Here is a 23,918-nt window from a genome sequence, read left to right as displayed (position 1 = left end):
GAGAAATTAAGACAGATCATGTTAAGTTTATAACCTAGTTTTAAGATACTAAGTAACAAATTTTTTAGTAATCCTTTAAAAATTTAATTTTTTTTAGGATTAAAAGAATAATACATGTATTCATACAAACTAAACACTTGTAACTCAAATATAATTACATTCGCCAATATTATTTCTTAAGGATGCTGGCTACTCCTTTTTTCAAAATATCAAGCTTTTTGAAAGGTTTCAAATATAAAACGATAGTATATAAATAAAGGAACTAAAAAAGTTGAAAAAAAGAAGGGTCCATATACTTGCCTTCCAGATAAAGGCTTTTCATGATTTACCTTCATCACTCAAAGCCAAATCTCTGAAAGCTAAGGATATATATACATTTAATAGTGAAACATGTAAAGAGCTATATGACCTATTATTCCTTACATTTGTTTCATTTGAACTTTGGTGGATAGTTATCTCATTGGCAATCGTACAACATTTTAATTTTTGAAAAGGGATAAATTGCATAAGACTTGTTATTAATATGCATAATAATTTTTTGTTACAATTTGTGTATTGCAACACAGTTTAGGAGTCTTCAAATGGTTATTTACAAATATACTAATATATCCAAGCACTCGCTAAAAGAACTTCATCACATTTGGAGTTGGTTAAAACAAAATTTACATCTACATCTTGATGTTGTTGACCATTTTGTTCATTATTTTGTAAATGTAGGTACAACTGAGGGAAAATTATTATTTTGGGGATAAATTTCTTATGAGAAACAACTGTTAGTCTAGTCAAAGTGTGTTGATGTTTGTTACTACACTGACACATAGTTAATCTCCATATATGTTTTTCTGCTATTTGATGATAATACTTTGCAAGGTTAAAAGAAAGGGGTGGGACTTTAAAAGGGTAAAAAATATATTTATGTTTGAAATGTAATTGAGCCCTGTAATTGAGCCCTATGGTATACATGCACATGGTCTATATATATATAGCTAAAAATAATGTAAATATATAACTCACTTCTAATAAATTGGTATTAATATCAAAACTATTTAGCCCCCAACCCCTCCTAAAGCCCTGGTGTTTTCAAGTAAAGTTCAGCATGACAAATAACATTACATGAATACTTTTCAGATATTTGACAAAGTTTTGTATATCAGAGTTATTTTATATGTACTATGTTATATTTGCTGTGATATTAGTTTGTTATAGATGTACTATCATATCAATTAAATTTAAAAAAAAAAAAAAAAAGCTTTGAATTTTATTTCTGTATATTGCTAGCAACATGTACTAATCAAAGAGCAGAATGCTCTGAGGGATACGATTGCCATAGTTTTCATTGACACATGTATAGCAGTTCTGCCAAATTTTCATTAAACAAATGCATGAGATTTGGCCAAAATTCAAAAGATCAAAGAGGAAAGAAATAGATCCAAGAATACTGTTGCAAAAAAAGCATGAACATGCGCGAGTCTCAAGCATTTTTGGCCGGTAACCCTGGTACAGCTGGATAGTATTATTCTCTAATCTAATTCAACTGCACATGCAAAATGTAACAATCTGAATAGTCACTCAACTTAAAGAATAGACGATCCCAGTTACTGTGGCAGATGTAGATAATTAAGGTATATACAGTTTCACCCGAAGAACATTTTTCATGAATAATAAAATCTTAGCAGTTAGTCAAAATGATTGCCAAAATTATTTTTACTGTCTATAAATAAATGTAACAATGAAATTTAACTGATTCCTGTTAAGGGGGTTCGCATTTTCCCCGCAAAAAAAGCACATGGCTTTCAACAATTGTAAACATAGCATTCAATTTGTGATCATGGATTACAGCTTTAATTAACTTAAATTGGATATATACATATTCAACATGTTCAATTTTAATAAGGTACAGTTAAAGCAATGTTTTAACTTTCCTCTGGATTAAGTTCTACAGTGGCGGATCCAGAACTTTTCCTAAGGGGGAGCCCGCTGACTGACCTAAGAGGGGGCCCGCTCCAGTCATGCTTCAATGATTCCCTTTATTATCAACCAAATTTTTTCCACAAAAAAAGGGGGGGGCTGGATCCGCCTATGTTCTAGTTTGAAAGATCAGTTAAAACATTAATGCTTTAAAACATTCTTTATTTTTGTCTAAGTTTTCATTTAACTCCTATGTAAAATTCAAGTAATTCAACTTTATTTCTATTAAGTTTACAAACAGAAACCCATAAAACATCATATTTTTTATATATTTTTCTGAATGTTACGACTTCCCAGTAGTACAAGTTAACTTTTTTGGTTCCAATGCCGTGGTACGAGTTAACTTGCTTCCGTATCTTATCACCGTAATTCTAGGAGGAACCCTAAACTGGACCCCTGTCATATTGTGTTCACTTATCGCTACACTGACCTTCGGTGCGAAGCTATATATAGAACGGCGGACCAGTTTAGGAGGAACCCCATTTCTTACTCTTTAATTATTGAAGTTCCTTTGGGTCAGAGGGCATGACTCCTTTCCGTACACACTCCTCGGTTTGCATTGAGATCGTTCTTAATATAATACAACGTTTACCGGCATTAACGAGTTAATTCTTCTTGACGAATACTTCGAAAAGGGAGACAACTCGAAACGATAACATGGAAGATTCCATTTCTGCTGAAGGGGTGTTATAGGTAATTTTTACGATGAAACATTTATTTTAATTTAAATTATGCATGTGATTTAAAATTATGCAACAACAATAGCCCTCCATATGCAGACAGACATAGAAAGAATCCCATGAGTTTCAAATTAATCAATGAAGCGGGGAATCACTCAATCTGATACCCTTTGAAATCAGGAAAACTACACGCATGTGGGGTCTCACTAATTAGCGACAAAAAGCGTCAAGAAGCGACAAGAAGAAAAATAATAAGTGACAAAAAGCAACAAGAAGCTATTTAGCGACAAGAATACATTTTGTTATCACATACATTAAAATATTTTTTAGGATTATATTGAAAGATGAAGAAATAAAAAAAAAAAATCGATGAAGAGATTGTGTACTTTTTATTATCATATTGATAGATGTGAGAAATTAAACATGTGTAAGAGCAAAGGAAATGTAAACGCTATAAAATGAAAATAAAAACAAAGATTTGTCACCTTCCTTTTGAAGGATTTAATAAAACAAAAACATGAAATATTATTTCCTTCCTAACTGTACAATTAATTTTCCCTGATAGGACCAACATTAGCTTTGGCTTCACTCTAAGGTAATACACAATTAAGAGCAACAAATGAGATTAACTAGGTGCGTGTCCTTTGTTTTATTGCAACAATAACATCCATTAACACCTTCATCAATTACACGCACCAGAATATAAAATTTTTGTACCGAATAGTGAACACCTGTTGAAAACTCAAGATTGTCATCAGTTTCCTTTAATCTTCAATCTATATGCATAAACATGATAAATATCGTTAAATGAGACAATACACTAAATAAAATGATGAAAAATATTCACATTTTAATTATGTTTTCCTCTTGTTTGATTTCAGTTCTTAATTTGTATTTCACAATTTGTGTATGAATTTTCTGGACAATTATGCACAAATAATGCATTTTGCAAGTTAATTATATATTGTACAAAAATGGTTTTAAAAACAAATAAAAAGACAAAATATACTTCCTGTGATACCTTATAAAATATCATGTAAATAAATGTAGCAACTGAATTAGATTTACAAGTTTCATTTCCCCCCCTATCAAAATTAACTTTCCTGTCGTTGAAATTGTTTTCTTTTGCATATTTTTTTAATATTTATTTCGAATAAGTAATATAAATAAAAAATGTTTTCTTGTCGCTAAATAGTTTCTTGTTGCTAATATTATTCTTCTTGTCGCTTCTTGACGCTTTTTGTCTCTACAATTCTTTTTGTCTCTAATTAGTGAGACCACGCATGGACATTAATACATAAACAAACCGCGACTTGCGATTTGGAACAAGAAAGTTTATTAAATGATATGATGAATGGTTCTCCATTTCTTTATGAGAGTACAGTATCAAATATCAGTTTCATAACGGTAAAATATAGAAATACTCCACTTCAGTTCTTGTGACAGAAATAGAATTATCGATCGGCTTTCAGAGAACTCTCGCAAGTTATCAAAATTTGGGAATTCCCTCTGACGTGTTTCTAAATTTATAAAAACACTAAATATAAATACTGTTTAATTCTGATTTTCCGTATTGTTAAAAACACGCATATAAGTCAAGGAAAATATCATACATGAAGATAATGAGTAAAACATTACAGGAAAGTTGTTTATGTTCAATTGTTTTGCTTGTTTTTACCTTTTAAAGCAAGACAATCATAAGAATCTGAGATGTTGCCGAATGTTTAGAATAAAACGAATGACGTGAGGGAGTGTGTCATAGGGTCAATGGTAAAAGTCTACAGATTGCTTGACAGCAATCGTATCCCAAAAATCCCTCTGCCCTCAAAAGGAGAATTGTCTTTTTATTATGCCTCACCTACGGTAGTAGAGGGGCATTATGTTTTCTGGTCTGTGCATCCATTCATTCATTCGTTCGTTTGTCCATCTGTCTGTCTGTCCTGTTTCAGGTTAAAGTTTTTGGTCAATGTAGTTTTTGATGAAGTCTTGAAACTTAGTACACATGTTCCCTATAATATGGTAATTTTAATGCCAAATTAGAGTTTTTACCCCAATTTCACGGTCCACTGAACATAGAAAATGATAGTGCAAGGGGGGCATTCATGTCCATTCTTTGGACACATTCTTATTATTGTTAATGTTAGGTAAGATATCATGAGGATCTATTCATTTTTATCTTACATGCAACAAAATAAATGCAGGGTAAAAGACATAGGAATGCTAATTCAGTGGCAGTAGAAGCATAAACTACTTGGTTTGAAGCTTTATTTTTAACAAAGTAAAGACCTGTCAAGGTTAAAGTTTTATGATTAACTTCATTTCACAGACCGAAATGATGATGAGATATACCAGTCTGTCAGGGTTTATCTGAATTGACCTCATTTTCATGGTTCAATGAACAATGTTAAGTTCTGTATCTAGGGTACTAATAGCTTAAGCTGTTTGTCAATCTGTTTTGTGTATGGAGTGATTGAAAGATGTTCATGTCCATCTCACAGGGTTTATTTGACCTGACCTCTTTTTCATGGTTCAATGTTATTTTTTATTGATGAAGTCATTTGGTGTGTTTATTGATTGCAAACTGTATATGACTGTCCAACAGGGGTGATATGCACTTCACTTTATTTTCATGGTAATTGGTTTAAGTTTTTGTGGTCAGGTCTTGGGTTTTCTCTCCTAATGTTTAAATCAATAGCACAACCATATTTGGTGTAGATAATGATTGTACTTACCTGCCTTGATACTTTTATTTTGCCTTGATTTTCATGTTTGAATCGCCCATGTCATTTTTTAGCCATCCTGACCTGAAAGGTCAAGTGAGCTTTTCGCATCACTTGGTGTCCGTCGTCTGTAAACTTTTACAAAAATCTTCTCCGCTGAAACTACTGGGCCAAATATAACCAAACTTGGCTACAATCATCATTGGGGTATCTAGTTTTAAAATTGTGTCCGGTGACCCGGCATACCAACCAAGATGGCCAACACGGCTATGGATAGAACATAAGGGTAAAATGCAGTTTTTGGCTTATAACTCAAAAACCAAAGCATTTAGAGCACATCTGACGTAAAATTGTTTAGCAGGTCAAGATCTATTTGCCCTGAAATTTTCAGATGAATCGGACAATCCGTTGTTAGGGGTTGCTGCTCCTGAATTGATATTTTTAAGGAAATTTTTGCGTTTTTTGTTATTATCTTGATAATATTATAGATAGAGATAAACTGGAAACAGCAAAGTAAGACCTAAAAATAAGTCAACATGACCACAATGGTCAATTGACCCCCTAAGGAGTTATTGCCCTTTATAGTAAATTTTTAGCAATTTTCATAAAATTTGTGAATTTTCACTAACATTTTCCACTAAAGCTATTGGGCCAAGTTCATTATAGATAGAGATAATTGTAAGCAGCAAGAATGTTTAGTAAAGTAAGATCTACAATCACATCCCTATCACCAAAACACAATTTTGTCATAAATCCATCTGTGTCCTTTGTTTAATGTTCACATAGATCAAGGTGATCGACACAGGCTCTTTGGAGCATCTAGTTTTGTTTATGTCTCTTTCTACGATACTATTATTAGCAATAAGTATTGATTATAAAAAAAGATGTGTTATGATTGCCAATGAGACACTGAACTCTCCATATGAGACAAAAATGTCACAGAAATTAAGAAATAATTGCATGGAATGATTGTAATGTGTACACATTCACCTGAATGAAAAAAATCATCATTACATGTCAGTACTATCTTATGTACACGGATACACATAAATAGTGTTTACAATATTGGCATATTTGTGTAAAATATTTCAGTATTTTAAAGACTTTCAATACACATTTTGGGGGATTTTATCATGATCAGTAGTACAGGCAAGACAATCCAGCGTGTGCACTCTTGTTTGACCTGTATAATGCCTTTTCATTAATATAACTCTGTGTTACAATGAAGACACATTTTCTGGTTGGTTGACACGAGGTTTGAGTAGTTTCGGTAGATTCTTGGCCATAGGTCAGAATTGTTTTACGTGGACCAGAACCACCTATCACCAAAGCAGGTGTATTTTTTATCTAGTTTTCTTATAACTGGCATTATATGTTTCCAAGTTCATTTATTCTTTTAACTCCACCAGTCTCTCAGTTGTGATGTTGTTGAGGATTTTCTCATGTACTTACGTTTGAAATTAAGCAAGTAAATGAAGTCTTCTGGTTGAATTTATGATGGGTGGAAACCCAAGTCGATTGGCAAATAAAGGGGGTTTGAGATATACATTAAGAAACAACAACCGCATGGCAAATTAAAAAAACCAACCAATTAGGTTAGCGAAGATGCCGTGCTTCATTCTAAACATGTGCGCACGGTCAAGGCTTTTACCACCTTATGGAATTACTAAAAGAAGCATTCAATGCTTCGATCATTATAATTACATTTTTTTAGCTATGATCATGAAAAATCGATTTATTTTATTCATTTGTTTATGTACATTTTTTTGTGATAGCACATGGCATCATGAATGTTCAACTTCATTTGGGATATGAAGGTGAATTTGAGTATGACGCACAGGTGTTGTTATCCAATCAAAATAACGGATGCATCTATATTTCTTAATTATTGTCCAATTTCTATCTCTATGCATACAAGGAGATGAAAATTGATTCTGGATGACAGACACTGAACATACAATCAACAGGGAGAAAAATACTAGCAGAAAACTACGCAGCATCACGAATCCGTTTGAAACAAGATGATAATAATCATCTTATCAAAATTTATTTTTTACGTAAATAAAGAATCAATAATTTCCAATTGACGTTTCTATAGATACTAATCAAGGTATAAATTAATGAAGATTTTTTTACCCCCTAAGATGCTATATACACTTGTTTTCAGTCAATTATGCATAAATAATTAATTGATAGTCCTACGTAAGAAAGGTCAAATCAAACACCAATACATATAAAGGTGAATTTTAGAAGGCCCTTGAGATCAACAGGTGTGCGAGGCCTTAATTAAATTTTGTTTTTAGTTCACCTCAATATGCTTAATAATTAATTAATGGTTAACAAAAAGATACCGAGGAATACATACAGTTTTTGTTTCGGGTTATTGAGGGTCAGGATGAATTTTATTTTGTGATATTTGTTATAAGGAATAAGAAGATGAAACCATGTTTTACGATAATCATTTTACTTGGTAAGTTATTGTAATTTTGATTGAATTTCATGTATAATTTTGTTTTCTAATGTGAGGATATAAATGTTAAAAAAAAATTGGAGAGAAAGGGATAACGTTGGTAACAAATGTCGATTTAGTTTCTACGTCAACTTTAAAATTTTGGAATGACGTTATTCGTATAAAAGTATCGGTACGAGCAATCGACACAACAAAATCTAAAATGTTTGAAAACAGTGTCGAACTTGCTAGTTAATATAATTTATAGCTACTTCAATACAGTTTTTGAAATGACACAGATTTATAAAAAAATCTATATTTCATTTCACGTTTTGTGTATAATACGAAATATCGCATTGTCAATTTTTAACGTTAACCAATCTATGTAGAAACGATCGAATCTTAAAAAAAAGGACAATTTATTTCTAAGAAGTATGAACAATTTTTAACAAGGAAACATGTTCTGAATTTTAAAGGATTTATTCTGGACATCTACAAAGTTTTTACCGGTCACAGTTCCTTTCATGCTGTTCTTGTATGCAATATCACTACATCCTCCGAAGAACAGCCGCCGATATTACAGTATAGGAAAATATGATTTCATGTCCAGCGTCCAAGTCGGTTTCCTCATATCCATACACTAGACTTCCCAGATCCTCGTGAAACCATCGTTTTATCCATATTTTATGATTTGCATCGATTGTAACTTCGAGCTTGCGGTGTGCCATATTGTTTGTTGTTTTTATTTGTATCGTTATTTCAAAATCTTGTGAGTTGTCTGTGCTGACGTTTAATCGTACGTTTTGTTATTCCAATGATCGGCATTAAAAAAACTTACCATTTTGTTTACAACCACCATATAATCACATGCCTATATGAAACCCTATCTTGGTTGTCTCCTGTTGGTTTTTGGGGAAAGACGGCTTCAAGCCGTCAATCTCCTATGGGATTGACCAGAGTGACACTCCCTCACATCATTCATTTTGTTTTTATACTTATTATGGTGTGGAAAACCCCCCAACAAATCTTACTTAGATTGAAGAGAAGGAGACCCAGAAATGAATAGTTTGACTTTAAACACTTTTTTACCCATTTCCGTTCTGTTTCTCACGAAATTATCGTATCTTGAACTCTCCTTTACACTATTTACGTTTATTCAACAATCCGGAAAAATTAGTATGAGGAGATATTCTAAATATATCCAACCTACATTGTATTTTATAGTGACGTCATTCTTGGAAGAAGCAGGGATATCCTTCACCAGTTCACTGGTTATTTAAATCAATCTTAGAGATCGTGCACTAATCACAAATTTGCATTTGTTAAATCTAAACATAATATTGTTTACTGTAGATGATTTAAACATCAACATGCAATACTTTAATTTGTAGGTCAACAACTTTCAAAATAAACAAAGATCGTGGAGTTACATGAGACAGGGGAAAGAAACGATTTTATTACTTTTTTCGGGTCTCACTAATTAGAGACAAGAAGCATCAAAAAGCGACAAGAAGCGTCAAGAAGAATATTTAGCGACAAGAAAAAATATTCTTCTTGTCGCTTTTTGTCGCTAAAATTCTTCTTGTCGCTAATTAGTGAGACCACTTTTTTCTGTAAAAATTCTGAGAATCTTCCTCCAATTCAGGAGCACCTCAATTGATGAGTAATTATCCACTAAAATAAAAGTTAATGTATTTAAACACTTCAAATGTGACATTTCATTGGATTAGTAGTCTTCTATTAAAACTAAATTTTTGTGTACCTACATAATCATTGTAATGGTAAAAAAATAAGTAATAAAAATTTGCATTTTGTAGTTTAAACATATTTATTATTTACAAATATTTCAAAATTATGATTTGGAAACAAGCTTCACACAGTTTACATCACTCATATTGTTTTTTTTATTAGTACCTGTTTCCCTGTGATGAGAGTTGTAACTCGGAACTTCAACAATGGAAATTTAAAACTGAATAGATTTTTCAGTCCACACTTTCTAAAGAAAAAACTTAAAAATCCAAGAGTACTGTCACAAAAAATGGAAAATGGCCCTAGCCTGCAGTTCAGTGGTACACAATCAAGATTTCAAAAAATATTGTAGTTGTTGTGAAATGACAGAATTCAGTTGAGTTTTAGATAATTAGCTATCAAATTTAATCAAATGTTTAGATTTAGAAGATGCAGATCACTTCCATTGGTCCAAATTGAATTCTAAACTAAGGAAATGAAAGTACATAAACAACAATTGATTTCAATATTGTCAACCTTTCTACATGTTCTAGCTGTTCTCTTATATTGATTTTCCTCTGAGTTCAGTATTTTTGTGATTTTACTTTTTTCATTCTTCATATGAAAACTATCAAAAGATAACCCCCCTTTCCAAAAACATAATAAAATAGAAACAAGGGCCGTCTTTCCCCTCAGAGCTATTCAGCTCTTTGATTTTTGGTGATTTAGATAAATTTGTCTTTGAATGTCTTTTATAAAAATGTTTATATTTTTTTGGGACAGTTAAAGCTTAACCTTTTGTATAGACACGTGTCTATTGAGCTGACCTCTATTCGATGCCTTTTGACTTTTAGTTGAACTGGATTACAGCATCAATGACATAAACCCCAGATGCCTTAATATTGATATTTTTCTTGACGTGACATAACCAAAATGAAGGGAAGATCATTATGTTCAAACGATAACTTTCATTGTGTTTTAAGTATCGGTATTTGAAAGTAATTAGTATTGCCTACTACAAGGCCAGATCAGGACAGACCTTCCGAAAACTCATAGTATTGATAGTCAAAACTTACCCGATCTAACTTTATTAGTTGGCTGTTCATACAAAGTGAAATGTTTGATTATCTAAAATTATATGTATCTTTCCAATATAAAAATAAGGAAATCAGGTATGAGGTCTCAGAATACACACCGTAAGATAGGACCAAAGGAACATCAGCATAAAAAAATCACAAAAATGACAATATCGAACGAAAAGTCGTCTCTTTGTTATCGAATTCCTGTGTATAGTTTCTCATATGAAACTGAAATATAAAAATCCCGTAGAGAACAATTATTGCTGTCTGAAATAAGTTCATCTTAAGTAAATATCCGTGGGTCAATTTTTCAATAAATTAAAAACAAATCTTGATTTGTGAAAGCAAATAATCCCCCAGGTAAGTTAAACGGTAAATATTTTGAAATTTTACTGGGTTTGGCCATCAACTATCATTCATAGCAATACAAGAAGAATTTTGCAAAACCTACTATAGTATTTCAAAAACGTAAATAATACACAGGTTGCTTTAACTCCTTTTCCTCAACGCCGATATATCTTTATTTTCAATTAAAGTAATAAAAGTTTATAGGACTTATTACGCTATTGATCACCCAAAAGGATTAATCCTTTGCCAATATTATGAAGCAAAGTATTTTTCCAAGTTTTATTTTTTCAAACTGATCATTTGGTGAACTTTGTTAGTTTAAAGGAAGTACTGTACATTACAAGCATATTCTTATCATCAAATTCCAGCAATACGCTTTCTATTTTCTGTATAAAATTGGATAAAATCTTTCCCGAGCGAGTCTATCCTCCTTAGACCAAGCAGAGTTGTGGTCAATGATTTTAAAGGATAGACTCGCTCGGGAAAGATTTTGGATAAGAAAATTAACAACTTTGGCACCAAATGGGATAAATGAAAAGATGTAGTTCGACTCATTGTAGTGCTTCACATTCAGGTTATATTACTTATTATTACAGTCTCTGTTTCTTTTCCTTAACCTTTTTCATTTATTAAATAAATTTGTTGAAGATACCAAATTAAATTGCTTAATTTTTTGAGGGATGTATAAGTACCTAGCCACGTTCTTCTAGATATACTTAGTCAAAATTATTATTACAATTTAACGGCCGTTTGTTTGCGATGTTTAAATATTCAGACTCTGTTGTAGCTACTTTACTCTGTCAATTTCAAGTGCTTAGATCGTTCAGTGCTGTCTATTTGGTAATTTTACAGACGTTATCAAGCTTATACATGTTATACCATCATAATTGTCGTTCCTGATAAAGTTTTAGAATTGTGCTAGTTCAAATCGCACATTATTATTTGTATTTAAAGCATATATGTGAGCTCTCTGTTGTAATAAGCCATATAACCTATGTCATGTTTAACAATTTTTTAGAATAATGCAAGCGTCTAAAATGATGTTCGGTTTGACTTTTTTATTGAATAAATTTCAAGATTTAGTAAAAGTTTAATCTAAGAAGACTTAAAGATGATTCATTTAACATCAGAATCTGACTGACGAAGGATATCTGTTATCCGAAATATTTATAAATAATTACATTTATAGTTACCCTTTTTTGTATTTGGAGTTGTGTACACTTTTTTAGGCGTTTATATAATATATTTATTGTGTACATGTATCGTTACTCGTAACGATCCAGCGCCCTGGTGGGGAAAATCGTTGAATTCTATTCAGACGTTTTATATATATATATAAAAGAGAGAGATGAAATGTAAAGCCAAAGCCGGACAAGGAATAAGAGCTTTGCATCAGCGTGAAATATTTCTTATTCTATAATAATTTCAAAAATTTGATAACAGCAAATTATGAAAACACAATATCCATAGTATTACTAAGATGTAATATTATCATTAACGGTTCTAACAACAAGCTCATTTTTAGTACATGCTATGCAGTGCCATACATCCTGTTGATGCTAATATCTGGCATTTTAAAAGGTCATGCTATTCTCAGAATTCTAATAATGCCTTTACACTGAAGCTGTTAGAGGTTGCGTGTAAAGGCATCATTAGAGGTTAAAGTTTTAATCTGTATTTTTTGGGGTGTTGTTTGTTATTTTTTTCATTATATTTTTATTATTTTTTTTTATACCTATCTAAAGAGTCAAATGAAATTGAGAATAGAAATAGGGAAAGCGTCAAAGAGACAACAACCCGACTAAGCAGCATAAAACAACCGAAGGACACCAATGGGTCTTCAACACAGCGAGAAAACTCCGTACCCAGAGGTGTGCTTCAGCTGGATGTCATACTAAACTTTGAAATATATAAATGACCTAAATTTAAATAATACAAGACTAACAAAGGCCAGAAGAGGCTCCTGATTTCGGACAGGTGCAACAATGCAGCGGGGTTAAACATGTTTTGTGAGATCTCAACCCTCCACCTGTAGAAAAACAAACCCTTTTCAACTTATTTTCATAGTTTGTTTTTCTTATGTTGTGCTGTTGCATTAATGTTCTAAATTTGTGTGAATCAATCTTTACCCTGAAACTTGTTTTCATTCATGTCGGAAGCCGGGAGTGGCATCTTCTATAATTATTTTTTATAGAGTTATATGCTTAAAATTATCGCAGGTTGAGAAAGTATTTAAAATGGATATTTTAATACCTTGAACATCTTAATTACTAAGGATGCATGTGGTAAAAAATTGGTCCAAAGATATCATGGATCACTGTGAAATAACTAGTATTTTCACAAAATGCCTATTTTAAAAACTTTTCAGCAATCAATAAAATGTTTCATTGGCATTTGATATTTTTTCTAGTACTTGACTGTATCTATTTTATTTTGTCAATTTTTAAAATTATCCACGATTGATGAGTTTTATGGTAAATCTTTTGAGTTGTAGATGCTGTATACAAAGTTTGAATTTTCATAGAGGAATTTCAAATATAGTTATTGCAAATACTGTAAACCAACTTATTTTCGCGAGCTAGTTATTTTTAGCGACTTTCGCGAGTAGAGAAATAACGCGAATATAAATCGTCGCGAATATTTGCAATTTGAATATTTCCCTATTAATCTTCATCATGTAAATCAGAAAATCGCGAAATTAAATAGCCGTGAAGTGGTCAAGAAAGGGTAAAACGTGAAATAAAGAATCCGCGAAAATAAGTTGGTTTACAGTATGTAATCAGTTGTACAATTTATATAATTTATATGATGATGATTAAAAGAACTTTTTCTGCATTTTAGGACTGTATTTGAATGTACTGGCTTTTAGATTTAAATACAACGAACACGATGATCTAAATATTCCTGAAATAATAGAGCAGTCAGGTTCGCACGCACTTGTTGGAGACTTTCCTCAATGGTGTCTTGGAAACATTCAAAAATGCGACAATGGATTTTCATTGGACGTTTGGCTGAAGTTGAATCCAAGAAATGTGGACACATCTGAACTTGTCATCCTATCAAATGGTGGAAAATCGTTCTTCTCGGAAGGTTTCTATCTTTATCAAATACTTGGAGACCAATACGAGGTTGGTGTTACCAAGGGCAACAAGAAATGGCGGGTAAATTTTAGACTTATACCAGATTATTTTATTCATTTAATGATCACGTGGAATGAATCGTCAGGACTGAAAGTATTTATTGACGAACAAGAATATAAAGATGAGTATTTTGAAGAAGAGGACAACGATGGTGACAGTTATGACACATTCAGTGCATTCACGGTTGGTTTGGATGGACATGCTGAACCAGTGACAGACGACAATTTATTTGAGATTCAGTCGATAGAATTCCACGATAAAGTAATTCAAAACAATTTAGGTAAGTGAAACGCTTTATATGTTTATGTATTTACCAGATAAACGAATTACAAAACGTCTAGAGGGTAAAAGAACAATGTATATTAAACAAACAGCAAACCAATCTTAGAGTGTCGTATATATGCTTTCCTAACGCATACTTCTTTCTAATTTTGATAAATCTTTAATCTGATCAACAATCGGTTCCCACAACCCTTTTCATTATACGAACGATACGCGATGAGCAACGGAGACACATAGTGAAAAGATGAATAATCTAAAAAGAAGGAATATTGAACTTGTAAGTACTTTTAGTAGCTGACATAATTAAAAATTTCGTATATGATTACTAAAATCTGTTATACACCAGCCACTGCATATAACACTATTCGAAAAAATAACAATTATACTTTTATAAACAATTGAGTCTTTTCTTAAAGTTGCTTTCATTTACAATTTTTAGAGTATATTTAGATTATTTAAAAAACATATCGACTTATTCACGGACGATTAAAATTTAACGATTGTTCACTATACAAGATCGAGAAGAATGTCACCTCATATAAACCAATACGAGTTTGTAATTCAATATGAAGTGTAATAATGAAAAATATCACTTTCTCTGTTGGTAGCCTAAGTATCTTTTATGTATTCCAGATAAGAACATCATGCCTCTAGGTTGTTATCGTAACCATGATGACATACAAGGAACTGAATTGAATGGTACCAATACCAACGGTATTATCCAACAATGTCGACAGATGTGTACCCGACTCGATAAACCAGGATTATGTCTTGTAAAAGGTAGTTACTGTTCTTGTGCCGAGATTGATATCACATATAGCGTACTTGGTAACAATGCTTGTGATGGTGAAGAATGGGAAGTGTACTTCGCATCAGGAACGACCAACGATAATCCGTATTCCATCAACGTGGCAGTTAATTGTTTGACTGACAGAACTTACGTCAAACCGTTAGAAACCGTTATGATCAAAATAACATCTAATCTTCAAGAATTTGTTACTTTTACTATAGACATGGGTGACGGAGTTAAAATCACCACATATGAACGGAGTGTTTACCACTATTGGTATAAAGAAGGCAACTATACCATAACTGTAACTGCCAGCTTAGGGTCTATATCTGTCTCTGGATCTACCTATTTCATAATCGAAGATGTTGACGAAGGAACTCCTCCACAGATGGTTCACATATCAAGCTATCACCAAACTGACAATCGAAAGGCGAAATTCGAAGTTTCCTTTGCTAGTAACTATTCTACCGATTGTTCGGTTAGTTTTGGTGATGTATCACCTCTGCAAAAGGTTAGTTCATCAAAAACCTTCCTTTCCCGCCAGAATATTGAATACACGTTTCCACAGCTTGGACTTTACAACGTTTCAGCTACTTGTGTCAATGTATATGGGAAAATATCAACCAGTGATATATTCCTGGCAAAGAGATTTGATCTTTTGTTCAATTACTTCGAAGTTGGGCACAATTTTACTACACAGTACTCACCGGGATTTAACTACAATCAAAATCTAGAAATTCTACAAAACGAAATTGAATCATTATCGTTCTATAGTGAAGATGGAGATTTGACACTTCCACTTTATCGCCCGTTTGAAAATCTTGTATCATTTGATGTAGGAACAGAGTCAATTCAGAAAAGAATATTTTATATACAGACCAAGCTTACTGAAGCAGAAATAGAGATAAACACAAAGGCTGACTCTTGGACTCTGACAACAAACATCACCATTCTTATACCGTCGGGGTACCATACTTTCGTTAACTGTACCTTTGGTTTGTCATTGGATGACATGTTCTATGTCTATGAATCTAATACGACGGTCGCAGTCGAGTTCACCATCAGCTACACAAGTATAGGATATTACGATGTTGTTGTAAGCACCTCAAACGACATAAGCGAGACCTCCATGTCTGAACTGATTTCTGTTGAGGTTCCTATTGTATCTTTGCAAATAGACACAGAAAATATAATTGACAGAACAGAGCCTGTTGTTTTGAACATCAGTTTGAATATGGACATGGATGGTCCACAAAAGGCTAGGTTTAGAATTGACCATGGTGACGGAAATGTCCGAGATTATAATTATTTCAGCTCAGCAAAAATGTTTTCAACATATACGAACAACTATGTGTATGCTGAATGGGGTATATATAAAATATGTGTCACTGCTATTAATGAAATCAGCAATGTGACTGGCTGTACCAAAGTACAAGTAGGACAAAATATGACTTACAACGACCTTCAAACCGATACAGATGCACGTGCTAGTACATCAGAATACGCAGAAGTAACTTTAACAAGTACATCCGGTTCGGATAGAACATATGTTGTTGATTTTGGTGACGGGTTTCCTTTTACCTTCACTGATATCGAATTAGAAAGAGGTCAGGTGTTCAGTGAAATCTTCATCAATCTTGGGAACAACGACACGACGGTTCCGGATAACAGCATGACCACTACTGATAACATTCTTATGGTGACGGCTGAGCCCAGTAAAGACCCTCGATCAGACGGAGTGATACCAATGTCGTATGCGGATAGATTATCATTTGAAACCATATCCGTAAAACACATGTACCGTCAGACAGGAAGTTACAAGGTAACAGTAACTATTCAAAATGAATTCGCACACGATATTAAAACGTTATGCCCAACAATAATAGTAGATGATACAGATATTGAGAATTGTGGTCCACCAACAGTATCGTTTGATAACATTGATATTAGTCAACCATATGAACGCGTGCGATCTGAACAAATAGATATTCTAATCAATTCTATGTCTTCATGCAGTAACCAGTTCACTTACTCGTGGAAGATGACAAGGTTACTCAATGGTTATTACAAGTCCTTTGACAAGATTTGTGACACAGAATCAGCAAACAGAACACGGCAAATACCAGCCGTGTCTCTAGAGTTTGGACACTACCGTATCATAGTTACAGTATCTCCAAAGGGTTTTCCTCGAGCAGCAACTGTCAAGACTATAAATCTTGTCGTTATTCCGTCACAACCAGTTGCTTACATTGCAGGCGATGATGATATGTGGTTTCTAACGTTTGGTAGCACGACTATAGATTTCAGGCTATCACGTGATCCAGATTTACTGACCAATTACCGAAAAGGTCTTGAGTATGATCTGTTTTGTATGCCAGAGAGTGCTTATTCCACTATAGATAATGATGAACTGGAAATGATGAGACGAAAATCTCTATTTGTCATTGAAGATACATTGTTTGGAGGCAAAACAAGGAACCCAGCCCGGTTTTATGATTATGCAGAGTGTCTAGATCCAGCAAACACAATAAACGCTACTTTAGATATATCCCTTTCTGGTGGAATGTTTAATATGCCATCACGTATGTTTAACTCCGACACACCTTTTAAAACATTTGTGCTATTTGTGACTAAAAGCGGAAGAACCAGCAAAACTATGAAAACAATCGAACTTCGTGTTTCAAATTCTACAGATGCTTTCAGTGAACTTGATGCTCTACTGGCAAAGAAAGATGTAGCTGGAGTACTTGCTGCGGTGAACATTTTGTCTTCTGGTATTGGTGGAGATGTAAGTTTGTAATTAGTCATTTAATAATAAGTCGCTTAACAAACAAATAATGTCGATTTTTACATTTTTTGTTGTTGTAAAACACCCTGTCAAATAACATCTTTAACCAACTTGAATATATCATAGAGACAAAATAAAAACATACGACTATAGGAATTTTGCTTTTGTCAATATGTCTTCATGTTTTAAACAAATACTATTTTCCCCCCATATTTCTTCTTTTACGATGTCGTTTCTAAGCAAATGAAGCCAGTAACCGATGTTTTTTTTTCTAGGACAATAGTACGGCTGCCCAAGAAGAAATGACTGAGGTTAGTGACATTTAGTTTTAATGAATTCAATATTAGAATAAAATTACTACTACTATGGGGGTATTTAACATGCAATTCAGATCGCATCGAGTGCATTAAAATGTGGGTAAATAAAAAAAAAATGCAACAGAACTAATGCGCGCAGTAATTTCCAAATTGAAATTATTGAGTTGATTAAATAAGATTTGAATTTATAGTTTATCGTATTTCAAAGCTATGGAAACCTTCGTAAAAAACCACTCACAAAGAAATTAGAGACGAAAGAAACAAAGCGATATCCAAACTTCAATAAGTTGAAAAGAAATATGACAATTCCATGGTAAAAAGTGACATGACTAAAACACAAACAATAATACAAAAAACACAAAATAGAAAATAAATGACCGAGCAACACACATTTTTAATTATTTAAAGTAGAAAAGTTACATCGGCATATTTCATATTCACTTGAGGTGGTACCCAACACTTTAACTAAAATTAATTTGGCTCATTTAATTTTCTTAAAATTTTGACAAAGTATTTACTTTGACCCTTTGACAAAAATATAAAAAATTCAAAAAATTTGAACCAACCGTTTAATCAGAAAAATTACACTGGTTATATAGCAGTTTGACAAACACTTATTTTGATATTGAGAAATCAATATTTCCTTAACAACACAACGTCATTAAAACGTTCTGCTGATTTTACAGAGTTATCTCCCTGTAGTGTTAGGTACCACCTTAACAATTGTATGTTCTACTTTATAAGATGAAAGAAGCTTTAGTGAATTATGTTGAGGCAGTATCAGACAAAGTTCAGAATCTTGGTCAGGCTAAAATGGCAGCCTCGGCAGTCAACGGACTAACGGAAGGTGATATCAGTATGAAAACGAGGGTATGTACTTTTAAATTCGTTCCATAATACTAGTATACAATTTTTGCTCAGTTATTCAATTCCTTGAACGAAAATATTATGTACTTATAAAAATATTAGCCAAGAAGGGCCAGGAACAATTAAATAGTGATCATGAAATGTGTAGGAAAAATTACAAAAAGTTGCCAAAAAAAGTAGATATGTTTTATATTTTCCTTAAACGAATAATATTTTGAAATATTAGAGGTTATATGAAAAAGTACAATTATGAACATTTGATCGGTCGAAGGGGGCAAGTTATCATATAAAGTGCACTGTGACTATTTAATTTAAAATCTTTTGTAATACTTAGTAAGAGAGACTTCTTGTTTCTTTAGTCAAAAGGTAGTGGTGCCATAGCCAAGACTGCATCCAGTATGTCAACTAAATTTGCTGATGAGTCCATGGGAACACTGACAGATGTTGCAAGCGGTAAGAACTTTGTAGTTTATTGTGACGAAGGGCTCACAGTTGAAAAACAACTACAATTTGATAAAACACAACAATAATGGTTAGAAATATTAATATGGTTTCATATTAAAGCATCAATATACAACTTACGTACAATTATGTTAGGCTCGTGCATGTAGACACTATACAGAATTTATATGAAGGAAAGTGCTTCCTCCGTAGAAACTGTTCAACTGAGTTATGAGGAGGAAATATTAAAAACGTTTATGGACATTACACGAATATGTTATTCTATACGACATGTCTCTGTCTAAACTTACGTATGTCATTTTTACTGCGTCTTAGAGGGTATGTGGTTTCACATCTATGTCGCCTTCATCTAAGTACAGAGCGTGACCGATATGACTGTTTTGCAGAGTGTGAAATTGCATCCTTTATGTATTTATTTATGTTTCTGTTGTGGTTTCGGTGTGATAATGTGTTATGTTTTATCGTTTGTGGTTAACATTCTGTACTTTCGATACATTTTACATATGTCTTATTTGACAGTATAGTCGAGTTAATTTTAATTTCCCATGGACAAAGTATTGTGTTCGTCAAAAAATTTATGACGTTATCACAGGATTTATTTAAATTAGCCTTTTAATACCGCCATTATCATGATAATTTGGTAGACTAATATCTTAAAAATTATTGTATGAAATACAATATTACACATGTAACATATACAAAAGTAAATCATTGGTTGTGATGTTCTGTGCTATCTGTCGCCAATGAAAGTTGTTCGTTGTTATTTTGTGGTTTAAATCTGGCAACGTCTATTATATTTTTTATTTGTTCGTTTCTCTGTAATGAGTATTCTTGCATTTGTTTGTGCTGTATTTCTGTCACTTAGTGTTGTAATTTCATCGATATTTTGTAACATTAATTGTCATATAAGCGGGAGGTTAGACTAGCCATACAACGAGGATCAACACACCTTTTTTTCATGTCCTGCACCAGTTTTTTCAAAATATTTTGGTGAATGTTTGCGTTTGTTTTTGTTGCACTTCAGTGTTTTTGTTATTATTTTGCTTCCCTTTTATAGTGAATGTGTTTTCATCGGTTTTAGATTGTAACCTGGATTTGTTTCCTCCAATATATGATATTTGAACAGCGGTATACTACTGTTTATTTTAAGCGTATTTCATTGTATCTATTTTAAGATGAATAATCTTGGATTGTTTCAGTGGGATTAAAAGGTATAAGCAATGTTTTACCTAAAGAATCAACCGAAGACAAAGACAAGGCAGAAAAGCGTAAAAAGAGACAACTGAAACTAGAAAATGACTTATCAGTGAAGGTAAAGTTTATGTGTTGTGTTTTATTCTGAAAAGTATTTACAACTTTTCATAATTATGTAAAACCAATTTTAGTCTTTTATGCACATTATCTGTATGTTACAGTAGTGATAAAATCAACAATTACCCTTAGAATAAGTATGAGTTTTGTAATAATTGGTAGTATGTAGTCACACTATTTTAAAATCAGATACTGTGAATATTATCAAATTTTCCATATTCCATTTAATCAGTAATAATATATACTTTATCCAAAAATGTCTCATGCCACTCAAGCCGTAAAAGGCTCCTGATCAGGGATAATTTGATTATTAATGCCATTTATAAATGCGTTGCTAAGATGTACAGTGACCAAAGATTAAATATACATGGTCTTCAATTGGTTGCTTTAATACAATGATTTTCACAGAAATGTATATGAGGTGAGATTAAAGCTGGCTAAACATTATAAAGCAAATTAAATGGATATTTTCTTTTTTCATAGATTGACCATTGTACAGTCGAGACATCTGTTCCAACCGAAGAAACTGAAGAACCAGAGGAGGAAGAAGAAGTTGATAGTTATAATGCTTTCCTTAAAAGATACGACTTAAAAACCTCAAAAGAACTCCTGTATTTTTACGACTGTCTGTATGATTTCCCTAAGGCTTTCCGAGGAGCCGTTCGGAAGTATGGACATATCATGTGGTTTCCTTTGTCTATTCTAGAAGTGGACAATGAGAAGATTTTTGCTAAATATTCAGTGGAATGGGAACCTTTTGATGTGGATGAATACATTAATGAATATTGTATGAAGGAAATACAGAGGCTTGCTCGAGAGAAACTCGAAGCTGTAAGTTTGTTTTTATATCATATTAACTAACTAAACGAATTCCATTTATAAGACGCAGAATCAAAAATAAAAACTCGGTTTTAATGGATTTTTTTGTTTGTGATGGTTCGGTATACAATATTACTATTTGAACGTCCACATTTAATCATATAAATTATAAATTTTTATAACGCCAATCTTTAAATAAATTCTAAAACAATCATGTTACGTTTCTCGACACAATTGTTATTTCTCTGATAAAAAACCCTGCATGATTAAAGCTATTCTTAAAAAACAAGTAAAACAGGAGATTTGTACAAAATAGAGAAAAAGACTATCAAAAACAGAAAAAAATCTACCTGTGTCTTATCAATAAACGATAATCTAAAATGTAGGATAAAGATGTGGCAGTAGCTAGTATGAATGCTATTGGCGATGTTTCTAACTTGATGCTTGGTAAGATGGAAGCATCCCGACGCAGGAGGAGAAGGAGAGAGGCTATTGCTAACGGGACCGACCCTGGCGGTGATGATGACGACGATGATGTTGAGGATGTTGATCAGAGCTTGACAATAGAGGCCGATAATGTTGCTGTTCAAATGCAGAATATAGACCCTAATGCTGAAGGTACGTTTCAGAATAAACATTTCCTCGTTTCAACTAGAGAGACGATTTTTTTTTTATATTCCTTTATTTCCAAAAATTGCTTGTTACATTGTCTTCTGCAAGTTCTAGCTCCTACAGACAACCTTATTTAAAATAAATCTAAAAATGTGTCTGGTTTCACTCCAAATAACTTATCATAAATATCAGTATTACAATGTGTAAACCAGACTCGCGTTTGGTTTACAAAAGACTCATTAGTGACGTCCAAATCAAATTAGTAACATTAGTTAAAAGTCCAACTAAAGTACGAAATTGAAGAGTATTGAGAACTCAAGTGATTCAGTTTTTATGATTTGAATGAAAGACTTTTATCAAATTTGGTAGACGAGTCTGTCATTTGCTTGTAACTTTTCTTAATTCATGACAGGCGCTCAGGCAATGGGAACTGACTCGGGTGGAGCTTCAATGGATCCCAGTTTGTTTGGTGATATGGGAGCTGAAGGAGGTTGTGCTGTGGGTGCCACTGTAAGTCATTCATACAGATATTTAAGCTTTTTCATGTAATTTATGCTACTGTGGATTTATTTATTTTCGTGGGTACCAATTTTATTGATGCGTGTCTCTGTGCTGAGTTTTCTTGTGAATGTTTTTACTGTATTCCTGTTACGAACTGATGTCTTTTTCGCGATATCTTTTTTAAACATTGTCATGTAAGCGGGGGATATGCTAGCCATCGCACCTGGTCAAATCCACCATTTTGTTATTAATTTATCCTGAACCAATACAGGAATATATCAGATGTTAATGAATAGCCAGTTTGTATGAATGTTTGCGGTTATTTTGTTCTACTTCAGGGTTTCTGTTGTTCCGTTGTTTTCCTCTGATAAATGTTTTGTTTCCTTTAACCCGACACTTTTTTCTCTTTATCAATTTATTACTTTGAACAGCGGTATACTATTGTTTCCTTTATTGATGTCTCCACAATCCATGCTTTTTCATGTTGTAAAATTTAACTATGACATAGATATTGCACAACGTTTAGCTTCTAATCATGACCAACATCTGTGTTATATATTATCATAATCAGACGTACATGCAGTTTATTTATTATGCCTATTTAGTTCACGCATCATTGTAAATATAACGGAATTTGATAAGACTATCTATATATTTGTCGTATACAAAATTATTACTAGCGATCAAATGAATAATACCTATTGGCTGATTACTTCATTCAGAAAGGTAAACAAAAATCATTGTATTTTTGCAGGTGGTAGTTAACAAAGACAATCCTTTTACATTTGGTAATACCTCCGATTCTAATGTGAAGACCAGAGTAGTTTCTATTGATTTGAGTAATCCCTGCACTGGACAGAAGGCTGTGGTACAAAACACGTCTAAACCTATAGAAGTAGAAATGGAAGGTAATATATACTTAAAATTTAGAAGCTGTTTTTCATGTTACTTTTCATTTTATGAAAAAACATCACTATTATAACTGATAAAACAATTTTGAATAATATTTTTGTTTTACAATCAATGAGTTTACCACTTTTAAGATAGTGAAGATGCC

At 32.7% G+C, this 23,918-nt stretch overlaps 1 protein-coding gene across 1 annotated transcript in view; it reads left to right on the top strand.

The window, feature by feature from the left end:
* Positions 1-12,500: 12,500 nt before the first annotated feature.
* LOC134726291 (uncharacterized) overlaps positions 12,501-23,918 on the top strand; it is a 28,089-nt gene continuing 16,671 nt past the window's right edge. The window contains exons 1-11 of the mRNA XM_063590691.1: positions 12,501-12,630; positions 13,814-14,392; positions 15,028-17,972; positions 18,248-18,283; positions 19,034-19,159; positions 19,516-19,609; positions 20,818-20,930; positions 21,413-21,760; positions 22,135-22,366; positions 22,773-22,870; positions 23,616-23,769. Of these exons, the coding sequence (XP_063446761.1) occupies positions 12,501-12,630; positions 13,814-14,392; positions 15,028-17,972; positions 18,248-18,283; positions 19,034-19,159; positions 19,516-19,609; positions 20,818-20,930; positions 21,413-21,760; positions 22,135-22,366; positions 22,773-22,870; positions 23,616-23,769 (4,855 nt within the window). The remainder of the gene's footprint in view (positions 12,631-13,813; positions 14,393-15,027; positions 17,973-18,247; positions 18,284-19,033; positions 19,160-19,515; positions 19,610-20,817; positions 20,931-21,412; positions 21,761-22,134; positions 22,367-22,772; positions 22,871-23,615; positions 23,770-23,918) is intronic.

Source organism: Mytilus trossulus, chromosome 7 (genome assembly GCF_036588685.1).
Source record: "Mytilus trossulus isolate FHL-02 chromosome 7, PNRI_Mtr1.1.1.hap1, whole genome shotgun sequence".
In the NCBI taxonomy this organism is placed as follows: domain Eukaryota; kingdom Metazoa; phylum Mollusca; class Bivalvia; order Mytilida; family Mytilidae; genus Mytilus; species Mytilus trossulus.
Note: the sequence above shows the minus strand (reverse complement) of the source record. Positions and strands in the feature narration are given on the sequence as shown.